Source organism: Eptesicus fuscus, chromosome 6, assembly GCF_027574615.1.
Source record: "Eptesicus fuscus isolate TK198812 chromosome 6, DD_ASM_mEF_20220401, whole genome shotgun sequence".
NCBI classification, from domain to species: Eukaryota; Metazoa; Chordata; class Mammalia; order Chiroptera; family Vespertilionidae; genus Eptesicus; species Eptesicus fuscus.
Genome location: NC_072478.1, coordinates 620,419 through 642,449, shown reverse-complemented (window position 1 = coordinate 642,449; position 22,031 = coordinate 620,419). Strand labels below are relative to the sequence as shown.

Sequence of the window (22,031 nt, the reverse complement as noted above, 5' to 3'; positions counted from 1 at the left end):
TGAAAAAAAGACTTCCTTCTACAAAAATGTCATTCTATGTGAAAAAATCCTGTGTTTATTAAAAGAACGTCCTTTGAAGGTGTGTGTTTACCCACTGAAGACACATAAAAATACATTTGCTTCCAAAAGCAAATAAAATTGACATTTTGATTAAAAAAAACAAACAAAACCTGTAAAGTTAAAATGAGATTTTTCTCTCAACCAAAAATCCATTTGAGTGTAGATCAAACCCCAGAAGGCAAATGCTTCATCGGGGTTTCCATCGTTATAACCACTCAACAACCAATACTTAACAACTCGTGCCGAAACCGGTTTGGCTCAGTGGATAGAGCGTCGGTCTGCGGACTGAAGGGTCCCAGGTTCGATTCCGGTCAAGGGCATGTACCTTGGTTGCGGGCACATCCCCGGTGGGGGGTGTGCAGGAGGCAGCTGATCGATGTTTCTCTCTCATCGATATTTCTGACTCTCTATCCCTCTCTCTCTTCCTCTCTGTAAAAAATCGATAAAAGATATTTAAAAAAACAAACAAACAAACAAAAAAACAACTCGTGGCGTGCCTCTCAGGAGCACCCTGGACTCCAGCGGGAAGCACCATCCCAAGTGCTTTGTGTGGAGCTGACCCAGCAAACGCGTGCGGCGCTAGCGCCCGAGTGTTGAGCAGCTTTTACATTCGTCTCAAGTCCAGGAGAACTCAGAACAGACAGCGGCTGTTCTTGCTGGAGTCGGACTAAAGGTTCCGAGTTTGCCCGGCTGGGGCTCAGCTGGTTGGAGCATTGCGCTGTGCACAGAAGGGTCATGGAGGTTCAATTCCCGGTCGGGGCGGGTATGGGAGGCAACCAATCTATGTTTCTCTCTCTTCCTCTCCCTTCCTCTCTCTCTGATTCAATGAGAACATGTCCTTGGGTGAGGAGTAAAGGAACAAGGGAAGAAAGTTGTGAAGAAAGCATTACGGAGGGCGTGGTTTAGGTAAGATTTAACTACTTAAGGAGGAGAGCAGCTTAGGAGAGGGAAGGCCATGAACAACACGGCGTCCTAGGCGCTGGAGACAGTAATGGTGACGAGTTGTAGGGAGGGGTGGGTGTCACCTGGAAGTTACACTGGGTCAGGTCATACTATGAGGCTGGAAAGAATGGGAAGGTGACTAGGTCCGGGTCAGGAACACGTGGGAGGAGGCAGCATGGTCTAATGTCAAGGGGAAGAGTGAGGTTGCTGAGGTTCCGAGTGGTAAGCGCACGGGCCTGAGCCTCACAGTGTGCCGGGGTCTGAGTTCCGATTGCACTGCTCCTGCTCGGTAACCTCAGACAGGTAACGTGAATTCAGTGTAAAACAGACATGGTATCCGACCAGTGTGACTCAGTGGCTGACCATCAACCCATGAACCAAGAGGTCCCCACTTCAATTCCCAGTCAGGGCACATGCCCGGGTTGTGGGTTTGATCCCCAGCAGAGGGCGTGCAGGAGGCAGCCGGTAGATACTTCTCTCTCTCTCACACACCTTCATGAGGATTCCTTTAAAAAGAGGAAGGCACTGGGTCTAGGCCCATCTGTGCTTCCTCGGGTGAGGGCTGGGGAGGGCCAAGACCGGAGGCGCAGCGTCCCAGCAGGGCCCTACGGTGAGGTGCTAGCTCATCAGCTCCCGGAACTTACACCAGCTCTGAGGTCAGCCTACAGGCTGTCAGGATTATTAGAATAAAAAGCCTCAGCCCCTTGCACAACCTGCATGGTGTTCTCAGAGTCACTTTAGAAAAACTAACATAAAAGCACATGTGTATGACAGTGAGCACACGGAGCGTCCATGTGGCTGAAACTTTTGCGACAGAAATGAAATGAGAACAGCATTTACCTTGGTTTTGGCGTTGACATTGGCTCCATGCTTCAAAAGGAAGTTGACCATTTTCACGTTTCCATAGTGACAGGCCACAATTAAAGGAGTATAACCGAGCTGTAATAACAATAACAAGCAAATGACCACTCACTAATTACACCCTGGAGGGGGCGGTGACAGAGTTTCAGTCCCAGCAGGACTTTCTACCTGACTGTAAAGATATTGCTTAGCGGGTGTGAGACACTCAATCCGATTGTACAAATATGACTTAGTGGGTGTGAGACACTCTACCCGACTATACAGCTATTACTTAGCGGGTGTGTGACACACTCTACCCGACTGTACAGCTATTACTTAGCGGGTGTGTGACACACTATCCAACTGTACAGCTATTACTTAGCGGGTGTGTGACACACTCTATCCGACTGTACAGCTATTACTTAGCGGGTGTGTGACACACTCTATCCGACTGTACAGCTATTACTTAGCGGGTGTGTGACACACTCTATCCGACTATACAGCTATTACTTAGCAGGTGCGTGACACACTCTATCCAACTGTACAGCTATTACTTAGCGGGTGTGTGACACACTCTATCCGACTGTACAGCTATTACTTAGTGATGTGACATACTCTATCTGACTGTACAGCTATTACTTAGTGGTATGACACACTATATCCGACTGTACAGCTATTACTTAGTGGGTGTGACACACTCTATCCAACTGTACAGCTATTATTTAGCAGGTGTGAGACACTCTATCTGACTGTACAGCTATTACTTAGCGGGTGTGTGACACACTCTATCCGACTCTCAGCTATTACTTAGCAGGTGTGTGACACACTCTATCCGACTGTCAGCTATTACTTAGTGGGTGTGACACACTCTATCCGACTGTACAGCTATTACTTAGCAGGTGTGACATACTCTATCCGACTGTACAGCTATTACTTAGCAGGTGTGACACACTCTATCCGACTGTACAGCTATTACTTAGTGGGTGTGACACACTCTATCCGACTGTACAGCTATTACTTAGCGGATGTGTGACACACTCTATCCGACTGTACAGCTATTACTTAGCAGTGTGACACACTCTATCCGACTGTACAGCTATTACTTAGTGATGTGACACACACTATCCAACTGTACAGCTATTACTTAGTGGGTGTGACACACTCTGATTATACAGGTATTTCTTAGGTGTGCATCCTGTGGACACAAACATGGGGGAGCAGACTGGGAACATAGGACTTCACACCAACATAGGAGACCAGGCATGTGTGTGACTTAACCTGAAAAAGAGCTAAGACAGGGGCACAGATGGTGGGATATGAAAATAGGTAGGAAAGATGAGGCCAGAGAGGGCCCGGCGGGGATGCGGGAAAATGCAGCAGAGGTGGAATGAGGGGTTCATGGCAAAGAGAGGGGAAAGCCACATCAGCCAAGGGCATGGCAGGAGTGGGTGCAGGCCAACAGCAGGTCACCGCCTGGCTGAGCAGCAGGGAGGAGGCCGCGTGGGTGCAGCGCTGGATCAGCATGGGCACCTCTGCTCCTCTCTCCATCCGGACGTGGTCCTGGGAGCAGGAGGCCCATCACAATGTGTGAGCAGGACGGACTTGGGAGGAGGGGGGCAGGAACTTGGGTGCCCCAATGGGGTGGCTGGGAGTCACCCAGGGCGGGACCCAGCACAACCGTGACAGGAGCCTTGTACCTTCGTGTGGGCATCCTGGTCCGCCCCGTGCCTGACGAGAATGTCAGCAACATTCACTCTGTCCTCCTGGGCTGCGAGGTGCAAGGCTGTGAGACCGCTCTGCAGAGAGAATGGAGGCAGCGGGTACAGTGGAGAAGATGTGATCGTTTGTAATATCCCATCTTGAAAAAAGCTGTAATTACAGCTTCTCCGTGGAAACCACATCTTTTGAAATTGAAGACAAACCCCCTAAGTTATGATGACTTTCCACCCAAGGCAGGTCCTCTGCTCCCCAGTACTGTCAGCCAATCGTTTCCCATGTTAGGCACTTACATCACGACCCGCGACGTTAAAGTCAGTCAGCGAAGGTGCTCCCAGCAACACTCCCTTCAGCCCCATCTGTGCCTCCGGCTGAGTATTTATTCACTTAAATAACTGACCCACCAACCACTACTTCTACTTTATAAGCACTGCAAGAGTCAACCTTTCCATCAATAAAACATCATAGGTGCACAGAACATAGTTACAGGAATGCGCTCAGCATGGTTTCCTCCAGCACCCAAACGCAGGGCACTGCTGTCTAGGGCAGTGGTCAGCAAACTCATCAGTCAACAGAGCCAAATATCAACAGTATGACGATTGAAATTTCTTTTGAGAGCCGAAAACCGACTTCTGCGCATGGGCCACAAAGTTTCAATCGCACTGTATGTGTACGCCCGCATGTGGTATTTTGTGGAAGAGCCACACTCAAGGGGCCAAAGAGCCGCATGTGGCTCGCGAGCAGCAGTTTGCTGACCACTGGCCTAGGGTCCTCTAGGTGCTAAATAAGAGGTCGCCCCATCGTTTATACACAGCATCATCAATTGGCCAGTTGTACATAAATGCCTGGCACGTGAGCACCCGTGATGTGATGGCTTTAATTAACTGGGTAGGCCAGTGAAGCACCGTTCAGAACCAGTAAGGGACAGGGCCCAGGGACGGGAGGGGAGAGGCTCATTCAGTCTCTGCCACAATCTGGCAGCCTCGACATGGGGGTAAGTAGCTCCCATCAAGAAGATAGAAATTTAAAGAGCACTTATTATTTTTTTTTTTCAGAGAAGGTAGAGAAAGAGAGAGCTAGAATCATCAATGATGAGAATGACTGATCAGCTGCCTCCTGCACACCCCACACTGAGGACTGAGCCTACCACCCAGGCATGTGCCCCGACTGGGAATTGAATCATGACCTCCTGGTTCATAGCTCAATGCTCAACCACTGAGCCATGCTGGCCGGGCTAAAGAGCATCTTTAAAACCTAAGTCACTAGTCTGTGTCACAGTGTTTTTAGTACCATTCAAATGCCAGGAAGTTTTCTTGGCACTTGAGCATATCAGTGGGCAGCTTCTGCCTCACAGTGTCCTGTTCAGCGCAGTCTATCCGCTCCGTCTGTCTCTCTCCCGCTGAGACCACAGCAGTGGGAGCATCCTGGAGCCGGCAGCCCTCGCCCAATGCACACCAGTTAAAATCAGCAGGCCTGTCTCTACCGCCAGGTGTGGCCAAGGCAGCTAAGACATGTCTCCCAAATCCGTGATCTCCAGCCATGGGCTCCTCAGGAGCCAGTATGCAGAGATCTTTCTCCGGCTGGATAGCGAACAGGCCTTGTGTTTAAGGGCTGGGCTTGTTCACTGGCGATTACATGGGGATTGGACAGGAATAGCGTGTCAATGCCGCATTACGGTTACTCCTGAGAACATGGACTTCCTGGTGTCAGCTGGTCTTAACCAGAAACAAAGATGTGTGCTCTTCTGAAGCAATGGGACAATTTGTCATTGGTTTGCTTATTACCTGAGATACTTCTACAGCTGCAGCTGGCACCAGTGGACTAGACACATGTGAAGATAGATACGTGGCTAACAGGGAGCCCACAAATAGATGCAGGGGAAAACATGTGCGTGTAAAGTCAGCATGTTTGTATACTGAATGGTGTCTTCCCTGACTCTCATTCTATTGTTGTCGTTAATCGTCACCTGAGGACATTTCCCTACTGATATTTAGAGAGTGGAGGGAGAGACGGAGAGAGAGAAACATCGACTGATTGCCTCCCACACTTGCCCTGACCAAGGTGGGGATCGAGCCTGAAACCAAGGTTCGTGTCCTTCACTGGAATTGAACCCGGGACCCTTCAGTTCATAGGCCAACACTATCCATTGAGCCAAACTGGCTAGGGCCTGACTCTTATTCTATTGCAATTACTATGTGTGTCCACAGGCCATTCTCTGGGAAAGGCTGAAACAACCGGGTGCTTTATTACAGACACCGATTCCCTGACCACCACTCACGCCAGGCAAAGTGGGCTCAGAACCTGTGTTCCACTGTGTCCCTGCCCCCAAGCATAGAAGCTTCTGAGGCTCAGCAGCTGGAGAGTGCCATGGGCAGTGGGCATGGACCAGCTGGCAGACAGCCCCAGATAGCACTGTCGCCTTTCTCTGGGCTCTGGAATTAGGACTGCAGGCAGGACAGAGTGTGGACTGACGGCCTGAACCCAGGGCCACTGGGGTGACAGCACGTTCTCAGAGGGGCAGGAAGGCAGCTCCCAGAGGGACGGAACTGTAACGGACTCACAAGAAAGGCAGGGTGTGAGGGTGCACCATGTCTGTGCACCTGTCCTGGCTCCGTGGTTCCCCAGCCCCCCGGGCCAGTCCTCAGCTGCCCTGGAACTGTAACAGGCCCGCCTCCCTTCAACCCTTCGTTCTGCCCACATGCGCGCAGACGGCTTCTCCTTACACTCATCCCAAAGGCTCATGACTAAACCAGACAAAGCGGAATACCTTGGTCGATGTGTGGACATTGGCACCCTTGTCCAGGAGTGAGGTGACCATGTCTGCATGCCCCTCCTGGGAGGCCAGGTGCAGCGGGGTCACGCCCTGCTTAGTCACGACATTCGTCTCGGCCCCGTAGCTGAGAAGCGTGGATGCGATTTGCATCTGGTTCTTCTTGGCAGCGATGTGTAGGGGAGTGTAGCCATTCTGCAAAGTAAGAGGTTGAAACAGAGGGTGAGCTTAGCAGCTACCCGGATGGATGCACGTCTCTGGAGGCAGTGGACAGAAAAGCTAAAAGCCAGCGTGTGATAAATGGCAAGTCCCCACCCAACAACACCAGAGTCTTTAAGGCAGGGTCACAGGGCACCGCAGGGTAGTTAGAGGGAGGGACACGGGAACCCCAAACCTCCAAATCCACCCTTTGGACAACGGTCCCTCCTGAAGAGCAGCCTGAGGTGGGCCCGTGCCCTGTGCGTGCCCCACCCTAACACCCGAGGGTCCCAGGGCTCCCCTGCTCTTCTCTCCCCAAGCCAGCCCTCCCCCACCCTCAGCCTCCCTGGCAGAACCCGGTTTCTGAGCCTCTGCACTGGGGACTGTCCTGGACCAGCTGGTCAGGCTGCCCTTGAACCTGCTCCGGAACCGAGCACCACTCACACATGCTGCGTTACCAGCAGAATCACATGAAGTTCCTTCAGGGTCTTGTTCCGACCTCCGGCTGACGTGCATTTGCCCTCTAACTCACTCAGAAGCCACCACAGGACTGGCTGGCGACTCCACCCCAGGGTTCCAACCCCGCCCAGGCCCGTGGGTCCCGGCGGCAGGCAGCCCCGCGCCTCACCTTGGCGGTGGCGTGAGGGGAGGCGCCTCTCTCCAGCAGCAGCACAGCCACCTCCTGGTGGTCATAGTGGGCGGCCACGTGCAGCGGGGTCAGGCCGTTCTGCAAGGGCGGGGTGGGCGCCTGGTGAGTGTGACCAGGGGCGTGGGCGCCGGGGGCAAGTGCAAGTGCATTAGTGAGCACCAGCAGCAGGAGCAGAGGGGCCAAAGCGAGCAGCTGCCTAAGGGCTGCCCTGCAGGGACTCATCCACACCGGGAAGGCCACGCGCTGCAGGGTCTGGAACCCGCTGGAACCACTAGGGCGCGGCGTGGCCGTGGCGGGCTCCCCTGACTGAGGACACGCTTGAGCCCGGGTGAGAAGGCAGGGGTGGGCGTACCTTCCCCGCGGAGTCGGCCGCCACCCGCCGGTGCAGCAGCAGCTTGGCCACGTCCAGGCTGCCGTACTTGGCGGCCACGTGCAGCGGGGTGAAGCCTTTCTGAAATGGGAACAGGAGGAGAGGCGCTCATCTTCCTGACCACCAACAAGCCCTTCGGCTCTTAACATGCGGAGCGGAGAGCGATGGTGACTCCCACGTGGGGCCACGCTGGCCCGTGAGACCCGCCGCCAGCCGCAGAGCGAGCGCAGAACGGAAGGCACGGTGAGGGCCGCCTCTCAGGCGGACAGAAGGATGGGGATTGTGAGAGCTGGGGCCGCAAAGGGACTTCGTGGGAGCCAGACGGCTCAGACTTGTGCGGAAAAAGGCCGTCTTTTCCTCCCTGTGACATTAGTAGAGGCGGCGTGGCCCAGGGATTGAGCATTGACCTAGGAACCAGGAGGTCACGGTTCCATCCCCGGGGGGGCACCCGGGTTGCGGCTCGGTCCCCAGTGAGGGGCGAGCAGGAGCAGCCGATCCATGATTCGCTCTCTCCCTTCCTCTCTGAAATCAATCAAGTATATTAAAGAATGAAAAGTAGGATTGAGACAATAGCAGCTCTCTCCAATGCTTCTCTGTCCTTTCTACAGGACTTGAATTCCAAATTTCCTCATCTAAACTTTGGGAAACTCCAATGACCATGGTAAAAAAATTTTTTTTGGTAATTTCATTGATTTGTATTTTCTGCAGAAATAGCAAGATAAATGGCTGATAGAACAAAGTGCTCACGGTTGGAAAGCGCCTGCCGTCCGACTGTCGCCCCTCTTCCCGGGAGCCCCCCCCCCCCCAAACCGTGAAATTCCTCTGGGAAGGCCCTCCGCCCCCGCGGGCACGGCTGTTACACACGCCGCTGCCTGGGCCCTGCCCGTCTCCGTGCGGACGAGGCCTGCGGGCCCGGCGCCGTCTCTGCAGTTCCCACGGGCCCCTGACTCGAAGCTGAAGGTCGTAGGGTCCCACCGTGACCTCCGCTCCATCATCGTGGCCAAAACATGTCGCCCACGCTGTCCCGGCACCGCGTGGCGAGGGTGGCCTGCACAGTCCACGGCAATGCGCCTGACCCGGGCGGCGAGGGTGCGGCTTGTCGCGGCCTCTGTACTCCTCCCTCACGCACACGTCCCCCACGCACACATTCCCCACGCACACGTCCCCTCATGGAGCACGTCCCTCACGCAGTACGTCCCCCACGCACACATTCCCCACGCAGCACGTCCCTTCATGGAGCACGTCCCTCACGCAGCACGTCCCCCACGCACACGTCCCCTCATGGAGCACGTCCCTCACGCAGTACGTCCCCTTGCACAGCACGTCCCCTCATGGAGCACGTCCCTCACGCAGTACGTCCCCTCGCACAGCACGTCCCCTCATGGAGCACGTCCCTCACGCAGTACGTCCCCTTGCACAGCACGTCCCCTCATGGAGCACGTCCCTCACGCAGCACGTCCCCCACGCACACGTCCCCTCATGGAGCACGTCCCTCACGCAGCACGTCCCCCACGCACACGTCCCCTCATGGAGCACGTCCCTCACGCAGTACGTCCCCTCGCACAGCACGTCCCCTCATGGAGCACGTCCCTCACGCAGCACGTCCCCCACGCACACGTCCCCTCATGGAGCACGTCCCTCACGCAGCACGTCCCCCACGCACACGTCCCCTCATGGAGCACGTCCCTCACGCAGTACGTCCCCTCGCACAGCACGTCCCCTCATGGAGCAGGTCCCCCACGCACAGCACGTCCCCTTCACAGCTCACCACTCACGCTTTTCCGAGGAGGAGGCCGTTCTCCGTCGTTTCTGTTTGAACCCGCGGCGCTAACAACGCCTTGGAGTGAACCCTGCTTTTCCACGACACACCTGGGAGGTGTCCTCGTTCTTGCCCGAGCGCACAGTCCATCCAGAGCCACACCTCCCCACACCCTCCTGGCCGGCAGGCGCCCGGAAGCTCGGAGGCAGGCCTCGCTCGGTGCCCGCCCTCGGTCGGGCTGGAATGTGGGAGCTGAGTGGACAAAACTGCACCGAGTCTTCGCTGTGGACTCACCTCGGGAGCTGGAAGGCGTCTCCGGCGCGGGCCCCACCCCGCCTGTCTGACCCCCGCGCCCACCTAGCGGCCGGCCCGTTGCTTCGGGTTCAGGGTTGCATCCTAACCATCTCCGCCGAGCAGGGCCGGGCTGTGCTCTCCACGCCCGTGTCTGAATCCCACTCCCACCTCATCTGATGAGACCGTCACCCAGCCTGGTTATAATTATAACATAGGTTATAATTTCTATTAGTTTATGTTGCCTAGTCTCTGATTTAAAAAAATTTTTTTGAAAGCACTTTCAACTCTTCGGGTTTGAAGAATTAGCCATTTCTCCTGCGCAGGCGCAAGGGCTGCCCTCCGGCTCAGCAGGTCTCCCCCTGCAAACCCTCCGCCCAGGGGCAGCGCCGACGCCCACCCCTGTGGACACGTCTCTCTAAGAACCTGCATCCCTTCTGCACTCGTGGGCGCTATTCAGCCTGCAGACAGCGCCCTGCTGTGGTGTCGCCTGCCTGTTCCCCACCCCTCGGCACTAGTCCCGTCTCTGACTCCGAGGAGCTGGCCCGCTCCTCTTTTCTCCTAAGTCACATCCAAGCAGGCAATTTCCAACCGGATGTATCGGGGAGAAAGCATTCCTCTGCCCATCACCGAGTGTGAAGGCAGGCACATCCAGGCTCGTGCACCCATCTCCTTCGTTAGGGGACAGTGACGGTAAGAAAGTGGCTCTCCAGGCAGGCAGGCCTGGGAGACACTGAGCTCCACGCCGGGTGCAGCCGGCCAGCTCAGGCAGCAGGAGTGGGCGGAAGCCGAGACCAGCACTCAAGGTGCAGTGACCCGAGCGTCAGGTGGCACCAAACCTCTCAGCCAACACGGGATTGCCAGCCTGATGCTACCGTCTCTTCCTCGGGAGTTACACGAGCTCCGTGCATTTGGGGGTCTCAATTCTTTTCGCCTTGGGAACACATTTGATCATGGGAAGGGAGGGAAGGTACCCTGGCTCAATGGAAACTTTTTTAGTCCACGTTCCAGGTGGCTGCGCCGGAAGCAGCACAGGCCTCAGCTAGAAGGTGGAATCTCTTCCTACTGCAGAAATGACACGACCCTCCCAGTGCCCTCCAATCGTTCAGGAAATGGCTCTCAACACACGCAAAGAGCAAGAACCCGCAGGCCTGAGAGAGACCGGCCCTCTGGGCAGTGTCCATGGCAGAGAAGAGGGACCTGGTGGTTTCCTGCCGTCGCAGCCACCCTTACCTTGGTAGCCAAGGAGTGGGCAGCCCCTGCCTCCAGGAGGACCGAGGCCACGTCCACCTGGCCTTCCCGGGCGGAGATGTGTAGGGGCGTGTACCCATTCGTGGTGGCCGCGTCCGGGTGTGCCATGTGCTGGAGCAGCAGCTGCACGATCTCCGTCTTGCCCAGGCGCGAGGCAATGTGCAGAGGCGTCTGCTCCTCCTGCAACCCAAGGCAGGTCAAAGGTCAGTGCCCAGGCAGCCCAATGCCACCTGTTCCTCCTACAACTCAAGGCAGGTCAGAGGTCAGTGCCTGGGCAGCCCTAATGCCGCCACTGTCATTTGCATCGTGGTTTCCTTTTTCTGGGAGCCCCTAGGAGCCCCTAGGCAGAAGGAAGTTATTACTACCCTGACCACAGTTATTCCGTATTTTCCTACGGAGGTGACCTGTTTGGTCACAGAATCTTCCTTAGATTTTATTGCTAGAGGGAAGGGGATATAGAAGAGGGTGCAGAGGGTAAATGGTGAGGGAAGGAGACTTGACTTGGTGTGGTGAGCACACAGTACAATATACAGATGTCTCATAGAACTGTACACGAGAAACATGTAATGTTGTTAACCAATGTCATCCCATAAATTCAATAAAATAAGTAAGTTAACTGGTTAATTAAAGTATGTACTTCCATCATCTTGGCCGTGGTTGTCTAAGCACACCAACAGGCCAGGCTTCAGCCTCATTCATATTTAAATAGAAACCAACTCTTGGTTCTGAATAAGAAAAAAATCTCACCCAGAAGCCCTAAGACCTAGATTCCCATCCGGAGATTTCACTAGGCGAAGCGCTGATTGCCTGGGAACCAGGTCAAGAGAGAAAGCCTGAGGGATGCTGGGAAACTGGCTCTCCCTCTGCACGGCAAGCCAAGGACACACGAGGTCCTGGCTTCAAGGAGAGGCTGAGGATAGAGGGGACATTGTAAGCTGATCCGTGGAAATGTCCCAGGACGCGGTGCAGGTCCGGGACTGGCATCCCGATGCAAATGGGAGCTCGGGCAGGAAGGAAACGGGCTGATGCAAGCCAAGTGCTCCCCCAGGAAGCCGAGGACGGAGCTGGTGTAAGGATGCAGGACACGCTGAGGAGGCTGGAGAAACCCCTGACTCTTAAGGTGTAGTCAGGGAAACGGGTTCAGTGTTAAGAGAACCAGACCAAACTGTTCTCTTATAAAAAGAAAGGGCGGGTAGCCTCAGTGATGGTGCGAGGTCTGGTACACTAGCCAAGGACATATCAGTTAAAGAGGAGGGAGGAGCTGAGGACACACGGAGAGACAGAATCAGAGCTCACAGGATGCAGCCCCTTCCAGGTGTGCAAGGAGCTACTGGCAGACAGGAGACAGCACTGTGTGGACCTCAGGGTGGTGAGAGGTGGGAAGAACGGGCATTTCATGGAATGTGCCCTCCATAAAGTTCTTCCTGTGAGACGCACCTGTCCTATCCTTAAAGCAGACCCGAGAGGAAGCACAGCATCTGCTATTAGACCATTTTCCAGAGGACAAGGTTAAGAGGAATTAAATGAGTCTCCAAGATTACCCATGGTCCCTGAGCTACTAACCAGGACAGACAGACATAAATGCTACAATATTTCCAAGGAAAGAACCTGTGGCCAGTGGTTTTCAGGAAGGATTTCAGATGTTACCAAAAAGGCAATAACAACAGGTTAAATACTAAAAAAAATTGTCATAGATACAGAAAAAGAGCAAATATCTATTAAAAATAGAACACTTTAAAATTTGAATATAGAAACATGAGTTTTTATTTTGAGAGAGAATGGGAACCTCGTTATCTATATATATAAAAAGCCAGCGGCCGTAACGGCCATAATGACTGTCAGGAACGGTCACTATGACACGCACCGTGGCCACGAACCGGCCGATCCGGAGGCGGGGCCAGACGGCCAACCTTGTGGCCCCTCCCCGCTGCCGGCCTGCCCCTGATCAGACTCTCACACCCTGATCAAGAGTGGGCTCCGGCCAAATGCCCCCTCCCTTCCCCCGGCCAGCTCCGCCCCCAATCAGCCCGCCCACCAGGATAGGCCCGCAGCCCCTCCCCCCGGCTGGCCATGCCCCCCATGGGCCCTCACCACCCTGATTAGCCCGCGGCCCCCACCCCCCGCCTGCCCCACCCCTGATCACCAAGTCAATGCCAAGAAGGATCGCCGCAGTACTGGAGGCAAAAGGTGGCCCAACGAAGTACTGATGGGGTGGTCATAATAATCTGGCCACTCAGTGTGTGCGTGTGTGTGTGCGTGTGTGCGTGTGTGTGTGTGTGTGTGTGTGTGTGTGCTTTCTTTAAAGAAGAGAAAGTGACTAAATGTTCCCCGGGAACCCCAGAGACACTGGTGTGACAGTCAGTGGGACAGCACAGGAGAGAGGGACAAACACTGCCGACGAGGCCAGTGTAAGGAGGAAGGGGAGGCGGCAGCAGCAATGGGAAGGACGTGTAGGAAGGGCATCATCAGCCCGGCGGGGGTGGGGTTAGGAACAATGAGAAACAGGAAAGTCCAACCAAACAGTGTCTGGCCCGGTTCTTCTGTTGCCGTCAGTGGAGGGAAGACAGGAGGGAAGCCAGAGTAAGGAGGGTGCCCTCATCACGGGAGCACAGCCCCGACTGTGACCTGTTCCTAAGTAACGGGAAGGCCTGTCTGTGGACGCGCACTGTGGTATGAAGAAATGGGTGAGCTGTGCGCACGCCTCCACAGCTGCGGGTTCTGAGTGCGTGGAAACAGCAGATACGTGTGCCACGGCTCGCACAGGCAACATTATTCCAATGCTGATGGGGCTGCGTTTCTGAGACACCAAATTGCCCATCTCCCCAAATGCTAACGCTTCTGAAACGGGGCATCCACCCACTGCCCGCACTCGCTGCCCGCTTCCTTCTGGCCCGATGCGCGGGTCCTGAGGGGGTGCCCCCCTGAGCCCTGGAGGGAGGGGCCGTGAGGAAGAGGCTCAGCCCAGCACCTACCCGGGCTCTGGCGTCGACGAGGGCGCCGTTGCGCAGCAGGCATCGCACCACCTCCACTTGGCCTGCCCGGGCCGCCATGTGCAGCGCTGTCTCCCCACGCTGTCAAGACAAGACGTCAGGGTCAGTGAGCCCACGCTCAGATGGCAAAGAATAAAACATGCCTTTCTGTGACACTCAGCAATGAACCCAAAGTTTAGGAAATCTATGAAAAGGCATAACCATCCCACTGTTACTTAGTCGGGGAACCACGGCTTTGTGTCTTCTCTCTTCACGTGGGTAAAGCCAACTCCTTTGCTCTTTCAGTCCCTAATGAGCCACCGAACTTACCCAAAGGCCCAGGACACCCAGGGGCTGAGTGTTGTAAGCAACCTGGCAGGACTTAAATTTGTCCTGTGACGTTGCTTTTCTTCCACCTAAAGTCTGTCATGATCACACTCCACTATGAGATGCGAATGTGGTCGCGTTTTAATGAGAGAAAGTCCAGATGCTGCAGGTCGAGGCAGCACACTCCAGCCATCACTCCATCTGCACCACGCGTGCGTCCTTCCTTCCCGGAGTTCAAAGTTAATATCCGAAATAAACTACTAATTTTCACCTGACTGGGTTAGGAGACTAGCCAGTGACTTTGTACCCAATCCGACCTGCCAGGCAGTTCCCTGCCTCTTAGTAATGAGCCATTCGATGACAGAAGTCACTGGAGAAACCTGCTGGGGCGGCAGAGCCGTCCGTGGGTGGGTAGGGCTGGGCATGCGCCTCGCACTTCCTGAGCCCATCGACCGCCACACTCATCAGGAAATGGCAGCTTAGAGGTTGGAGAGTTTCCTCACTGGGAAACCTGTTCATTACTGACTAAAAGCAAGATTTTGCCTTTTTTTAAAGAGCATATTTTAAAACCACCTGCAGCTCTGCACACGGCAAACTTTCAGCCATGAAGTTTAGACAACTTTACAGTCATAAAAGAGCACAACACTGAACAGAAGTTAGCTCCGAGTTGCCAGCCCTAGAAATAAGGCTGATGTGACGGTGGAAAGTAAGCCACTGCAGGTAACTGAGCCGATCTCAGGAGGGTCACGGTGAGGGGAGCCGGACAAATCCGAGGAGGACTTTCTTCTCATTCCTTGCACAGGAAACACTTCGACCCAGAGGATTTAAGGCGAACTTTAGGGTCTATTCCCAGTAACTGGCAACTCCGTTCCTTATAAAGTTGTAGGAATTCATTTCAAATGAGCTGCCTTTGAAAGCATTAAACTGGAGTCTACTCTAATGTTTCGTTTTATGAACGGCTCACTGGCCCTCCGATGCCCTCACGTTCTGGTCATATACTTGACTGTGGAGAGGAAGTGTGCGGGAGCGTTCTGTTTTACAGGCCATGCGCTGGGCAGCAGCACTGTCTTGGGGCTTCGGATGTGCGGCGAGCCCGCTCCTCTCGGGACAACCATCATTCCTCACTGGTTTTCTACGTCCCTTCAAGCCTGTCTCTACCCAGATGAAGCGGAGTTCTCCTAACTGTCAAACACATACACACACCTCCCATCTTCATCCTATTTCTAGGTCAGATAAAAGCACAGCCATTTTGCTAGAGACAAGATTGGTAGACATGAAGACAAAAGTGGATTTCTGTAACGGAAGCTAAGCCAGAGAGGCCTCCAGAGCACTACTCAACAATGAGTGTACGTTCACTTCATAAGCCGGGCTTGGTCAGTTTACTGACAAGACGGAAAACGCTAGTCTACTATTTCCAATGGGCTCATTTTATCCTAGAAGAAGGGACCTATATGGGGTTTGCACATTGGAAACTCATATAGAAACTCTGAAGTATTAGATGTTAGATTCAAAGACAAGCTATCTAGGCAGACATCTGCGATCACGCCCCTGCCGATGGTGCGTGTGTTTGACTCTTACTTAATGGCTTTGGGGAAGCCGACCTTTACTGTACATTCCCTTACCTTCTCCTGGTGCGTTACCCTTGTTTAGGCGTAAGTGTAAATAAGAAAGCGAGAGCGGGTAGAGTTTAGTCATAACTTCCATCTGTGCATTCTCGTGCACCTCAGCGTGTTCAGCACGCCTGTTTTATCTTAAGTTGATGAACTGTAAGGATTGGGGGGATTCTTCACCCTAATATGCAGAGTGAACTCAGCCAGGGGTCCACTGCTCTGCTAACAGGGCCCCGTCCTCTGGACAGCCCCGCGAGGCGTGGCCTTGGGCCCTGTGAAGCCGGTGGCCACGGCCAGTTGGACACGAGGGCGTCTGTGGGTGTTGTGGAAAGGAGGCGTGCTGGGGACTGAGTGAGTGAAATCCCAGCTACGTCCAGACGGGCAGAGATGGGCGAGCTCACGGCCGAAGCAGGCGCTCAGCGTCACGCCCCTCTTCTGGGCGTTAAAGCTCTTTTCTGACAGCGGCAGCCATCGCTCGGCACCGGAAGCATCAGAGCGGACAGACGGCGTGGCAGCCAACAGGGCAGCACGGGCCCAGGCAGCGCTCAGCGGCCCGGGCGGGCGGGCGGGGGGGACCGGCCTGCACAGCCAGCAGACCGTTTCACGCAGTGACCTCATCAGCCCAGGACCGGGACCCGCAGCTGACCCTCCCGCCCGAGAGTGACGAGGCCACAGGCAGCTGTGGGAGAAAGCCGGGTCCCCCTCACGCAGGGCTGCCGGGCTGGCAAGTAAAGGACCAGGATGCCCGTCCAGCTTTCCCTCCCGACCAGGACGGATAATTACTTCACACAGTGTGCCTCAGACATGTGAGGGACATACTGCACACGGTGTGCCTCAGACATGTGAGGGACATACTGCACACGGTGTGCCTCAGACATGTGAGGGACATACTGCACACGGTGTGCCTCAGACATGTGAGGGACATACTGCACACGGTGTGCCTCAGACATGTGAGGGACATACTGCACACGGTGTGCCTCAGACATGTGAGGGACATACTGCACACGGTATGCCTCAGACACGTGAGGGACATCCTGCACACGGTGTGCCTCAGACATGTGAGGGACATCCTGCACACGGTGTGCCTCAGACACGTGAGGGACATACTGCACACGGTGTGCCTCAGACACGTGAGGGACATACTGCACACGGTGTGCCTCAGACACGTGAGGGACATCCTGCACACGGTGTGCCTCAGACACGTGAGGGACATCCTGCACACGGTATGCCTCAGACATGTGAGGGACATCCTGCACACGGTGTGCCTCAGACACGTGAGGGACATACTGCACACGGTGTGCCTCAGACACGTGAGGGACATACTGCACACGGTATGCCTCAGACACGTGAGGGACATACTGCACACGGTGTGCCTCAGACATGTGAGGGACATACTGCACACGGTGTGCCTCAGACACGTGAGGGACATACTGCACACGGTATGCCTCAGACACGTGAGGGACATACTGCACACGGTGTGCCTCAGACACGTGAGGGACATACTGCACACGGTGTGCCTCAGACATGTGAGGGACATCCTGCACACGGTGTGCCTCAGACATGTGAGGGACATACTTATATTAAAACAATGAATTGGCCCTGGCTGGTGCGGCTCAGCATTATCCTATGCACCAAAAGGTCTCTGGTTAGATTCCCAGTCAGGGCACATGCCTGAGTTGCAAGCTCGATCCCCAGTCGGGGTGTGTACAGGAGGCAGCTGATCAATGTTTCTCTCTCACATCAATTTTTCTCTCTCTCCCTTCCTCTCCCTCTCTCTCTTAAAAAAAAAAAAATCAATAAAAACACATTTTTTAAAAAAAGCAATTATTTGTTGTTGACCTGAAATTCAAGTCAAACTGGCAGTCCTGTATTTTACCTGCAGCCCTGCCCACTGGGAACCTTCTCCCTGAAGAGCACATCGCACCCAAGTGAAAACAAGCAGCAGCCGCCTCACAGGGAGAGAGTGCAACGACACGTGAGAGGATGGAACAGCTGGAGACGTCCATAATGACCAGCAGGTGCGAGTTAAAGTGTGATGGAGCAGCTGCCAAACTCGGAAGTTTTTAAGAACCTGACATGTCCACATTGTTGTTTTGTTTGTTTCGTGTGGAAAGCTACATGTCCCCACGGAGCGTGATTTTGCAGAGGAGAGGAAAGACTATGGCGAACCCGTAACGGCCGCGCTATTTGAAACAGGTCGGCGAAGCAGCACGGAGTCACGCAAACTTTCAGAGGGATTTTCTCTGATGGTTTTGCAAAAGTCTCCCCGAGATAAAAGATTGCCTCAGGAGGTGTCAGTCACACATCTCATAGATGCGCTGGCATGGTTATCGTCGTCACGTGATCATTAACAGTATCGTCATCTCTCCCGTGACCCTGCAGCGCCGGGACACGCGTGCGGCGCCCGCGGCCGGGTGGGCGCACAGAGGCCCTGACCAGTGAGCGCTCTGCGCGGGTCTCCGCTAACGAGCGAGAGGCTCCTCCGAACAGAGGACGGCGCTCCTTCCTCAGATCTCAGACGCGGCTGTTGTGCAGCTGCTCTTACCCTCAACACGGTGAGGTCAGTAAACACAGACACGCAGGACCTTGTAAACGCAGCTTCTACGTTTCCATTTTGGGACGGTTTTATGCTCCCGCTGTCGGTAATACGAAGAGGGACTATTGTGTAACACTTAAGATCAAATGCACGTATTTCACGTGGACTTTGTCGCGCTCTAGGCACTTCAGCACAGAAACTGTCACACGCGAACCCCCGGGCCGTGAGAGGAAGCACGAAGGAAGGGAATGAGCGTCGTTCCACACTCACAGGGACAGACACCAACACCAGCAGCGCTCCGGAGCCCCCGCCTGTGAGACCGGCCGTTGGACCGCAGCACGGTGCCCTGGGGCAGCGTTCCCGCTGCGGCTGCGTCCGCAGCCCGGCCCCCCGCACAGGGAAGGGCGCGCGCACGGCCATCACAGAGTCTCCAGGGCGACTCCAGACAAGGCCCTACACAGAGGCTGGTGGAGGTGGGAGGGTCCTGGGTGTGCGTGCCCTGGCAGAGAGCCAGCCGTCGGGGCAGCGTGCCCTCCGGGTGTGGAGAGGTTGGATGTAACTACTCAGGTCAGAGAGGGCACCTCTACCAACAAAACCAAATCCAGGCAGAAGTCCAAGCGGCAGCAGGTGGGGAACCCACGTCCCGGAGGCAGGGGGTGGCTCCGAGAGCAGCCTCACGCCAGCCTCTCTCTGTCGGTCACTGGCCTGGCTGGGTCCCGACCTGGAACCGGCACCGAGATCGCCAGCGAGACCGTCCAGCCAGCGCAGCGAGCCCCCGAGCTCACTGCCCGCCGCTCAGCCAGCGGAGCTCTGACGGAGCGCGGGCTGCACCCCCGCTGGGGATGCTCCGGGACCGGCGACCCTCCCTCCCTTCCCGGCAGACTCGGCTCAGTCCTACTATCACCCGCACCAGCCGCCGCTCTCACCGCAGCCACGGGCGGGCGGACGCGCGGACAGGCGGCGGCATACTCACAATGTTAGTGGCGTCGGGGCAGGCGCCGTTCTGCAGCAGCAGCAGCACAATGTTCAGGTGGCCCATGAAGGCGGCCACGTGTATAGGCGTGAGGCCCGACTGCGGACAGAACAGAGCGACAGACGGCAGCTTTACTCCGCTGCACGCGCCCGGCTCTCCGTCGGCGCCTAGTGAGGGGCAGGGGGCGCGGGCGGGGAGTGAGGGGTCGTGACAAGCCGGGACCATGTCTACCTCGGTGACCGCCTGGATGGAAGCCCCGTATTTCACCAGCAGCTCCATGACTTTGATGCGGTTTTTCTTGCAGGCAATGTGCAGCGGAGTAAAGCCGTTCTGTGCGAAAGACAACGGTTAGTGGGAGGCAGGCCAACCACGCAGCACGGCATGCAGCACACGCGTCCGACGGCACCGTCCCTGTGTGAGGGCTCTGCCCGCTAGTGGGCACTGGGTGTGCCGCGGGGCATCTGCGTGGAGTCCTGCTTGTGTGGACACAGGAACAACAACACGGCGACTCATCAGACACGGCCCGGGGGCCGTGAGATGCGAGGGGGGCCATGAACCGTGCCACGTGTTTCGGAGACAAGCACGGTTTTTCTGACGAAAGGCCACGTCTTAGCGTAAACACCCTTCGTCTGTTTTACTTTTAAAAATCGTGAGGCCACGACTGCTTCTGCAATCAACGCTCAGCTCTGCCACCACTTTCTCCAGGAGGAGGCGCCAGTGAGCAGGAAGCATGGTTTCTGCAGGTCATTTTTTATCTCCTGAGGTTACAGTAAAGTGTTTATAAGAAGTTACATTAGCAGAAGTTATAAGATAGGTTCATGAAATCTACTTTATGAAGAAATTATTCTTAAATTCATGAATATTTTTAAGAAAAGTATGGAGAATTTCTGGAATAATGGGAAGGAGAGATCTTCAGAGGCAAAGGAATGTGGATATGTCTAAGGCACTTCTGAGCTTTGCACACTGAGCTCATGTGTAGGAATTGGGGGCTAGTATATAAGAATGAGCCCGGCCGGCTGGCTCAGGGGTTGAGCGTCCACCTAGGAACCAGGAGGTCATGGTTTGATTCCCCGTCAGGGCACAGGCCTGGGTTGTGAGCTTGATCCCCAGTGGGGGGCGTGCAGGAGGCAGCTGACCCATGATTCTCTCTCCCTCTCCCTCTCTGAAATTCATAAAAATATATATTAAGAAAAATAAAAAATAAAAATGTGTCCCCTAGCCCAAACTTCCTCCTGTGCGCTGTACTGAGCATTATGTTTCCATGTGAATGTGGGTCCCTGCGGTGGGACGGGTGTGTGTGTCCTGCAGGTGCCCGTGGGGACAGCACCCGCCAGTGTTTCTCTGGCCCCGCCGCTCTCGGGAGGCGTGAGGTCGTGCTAACCCCGCGCCTGCTCCGCCGAGGGCGAAGGCATTTCCCCACCTGGGCTGTGGGGGCGCTGGACGTAAGCAGACGCAGCACTTACAAGACTTCATATGAAATCGCAATATTACATAAGCTCACTGCCCACTCTCCGGCTGAAAAGGAGCATTTTCCTCCTTGTGAGAAAATCCCTCCGCACGTGTCGCACAGAGCTCGGAAGGGCGATCTGCTCCCAGGCAGGGAGGCATCACCGATTCTGATGGGAGATTTCTAGACAGACACGATTTCCTATTTGATCCTTCTGAGGGCATCCCATCATCTCAGGTACTGAGTGCAGACTGACCTGACGGACATGGGCCATGTAAACGTACGGGGAGGTATGCTCCTAGTGTGTGAGTCGGGACGAGACAGTTAGTGCGTGCCTCGGCCAGCGGCTGTTAGAAGGACGGGGGTGCGGGAAGAGTCGCTCGGCATTAGGCCCCGGAAGACACCAGGCGCAGGGACGGCTTCTGGGGGTTTGTGCGCACCGCCTCCTGCCCCTGGCTGGTGGCCGAGGTGGGACTGTCCGGGGACTCCACATGCTGCAATCACACCATCTGACGTGTCCGACCAGCGCCCACCGCAGCCTCACCAGAAAGGAACGACTACGGTTCACCTTTCTCACACGTTCACGCTGCCCCGAGAGCTGTCTGAACCCCCTTATAATCGCCTCTCTGCCGGCTTCTATTTTCCAGCTCAAATTGTTACCACTCCAGAGCGGCCCTTTCTATTGCAACTCGCTAGCCGTGGGCACGCTGCCTTCGTGTTCTCGTCAACCTCTCCGTGCCCATGACCACGTCCCAGCAACCGTGAGGGCAGGAGGAGCCAGGTGCCCGTGTGGACCGGGTCTGCACGCCGCGGGCCTGCCCTCCCGCCCGCCTCGCCGCCGCCGGCTGCTCAGGTTACCAGGGCTCGGGCGTTGGGGTTGGCCCGCTTGTCCAGAAGCAGCTTGGTGACGCGGTAGTGGCCGCAGTGCGCAGCCACGTGCAGGGCCGTCAGGTAGTCCAGTGTGACATCGTCCACGGGCGCCTTGTGCTGCAGCAGGTGCTTGACGCAGTCCACGTGGTCGCCCTGCGCGGCCATGTGCAGCGGGGACAGCCCGTTCTGTGCAGCAAAACAAAGCGAACACGCCGTTAGTCGTCACTCTCAGGCTCGGGAACACGGCCAAGTCCATTCTCGGTCTCCGGGAAAAGCAGGGGTTAGAATTCCCAGGTGACACGTAAATACAGAGCAGTGAAGCTTGGCCGAGAGGAGCAGGACGGGGCCTCTCTCGGACCCCCTGCTCTGCGCTCCCACGATACTAGGACCTCTTTTCTCCCCTGGGACCTGAGCTGGTGTGGCACACGCAGTCAGGTAAGAGCTGGAAAAGGG

The 22,031-nt window shown here is 55.5% G+C and overlaps 1 protein-coding gene across 2 annotated transcripts in view; it reads right to left on the bottom strand.

Annotated features, from left to right (window-relative positions):
- The window catches only part of ANK2 (ankyrin 2), a 139,993-nt gene that overhangs the window by 75,693 nt on the left and 42,269 nt on the right, over window positions 1–22,031 (bottom strand). For both annotated transcript variants that reach the window (XM_054717076.1, XM_054717075.1), the window contains 10 exons: window positions 21,567–21,764; window positions 19,493–19,591; window positions 19,262–19,360; window positions 13,819–13,917; window positions 10,829–11,026; window positions 7,528–7,626; window positions 7,155–7,253; window positions 6,326–6,523; window positions 3,540–3,638; window positions 1,843–1,941 (listed from right to left, as the gene is read on the bottom strand). In XM_054717076.1, the coding sequence (XP_054573051.1) occupies window positions 1,843–1,941; window positions 3,540–3,638; window positions 6,326–6,523; window positions 7,155–7,253; window positions 7,528–7,626; window positions 10,829–11,026; window positions 13,819–13,917; window positions 19,262–19,360; window positions 19,493–19,591; window positions 21,567–21,764 (1,287 nt within the window). The remainder of the gene's footprint in view (window positions 1–1,842; window positions 1,942–3,539; window positions 3,639–6,325; window positions 6,524–7,154; window positions 7,254–7,527; window positions 7,627–10,828; window positions 11,027–13,818; window positions 13,918–19,261; window positions 19,361–19,492; window positions 19,592–21,566; window positions 21,765–22,031) is intronic.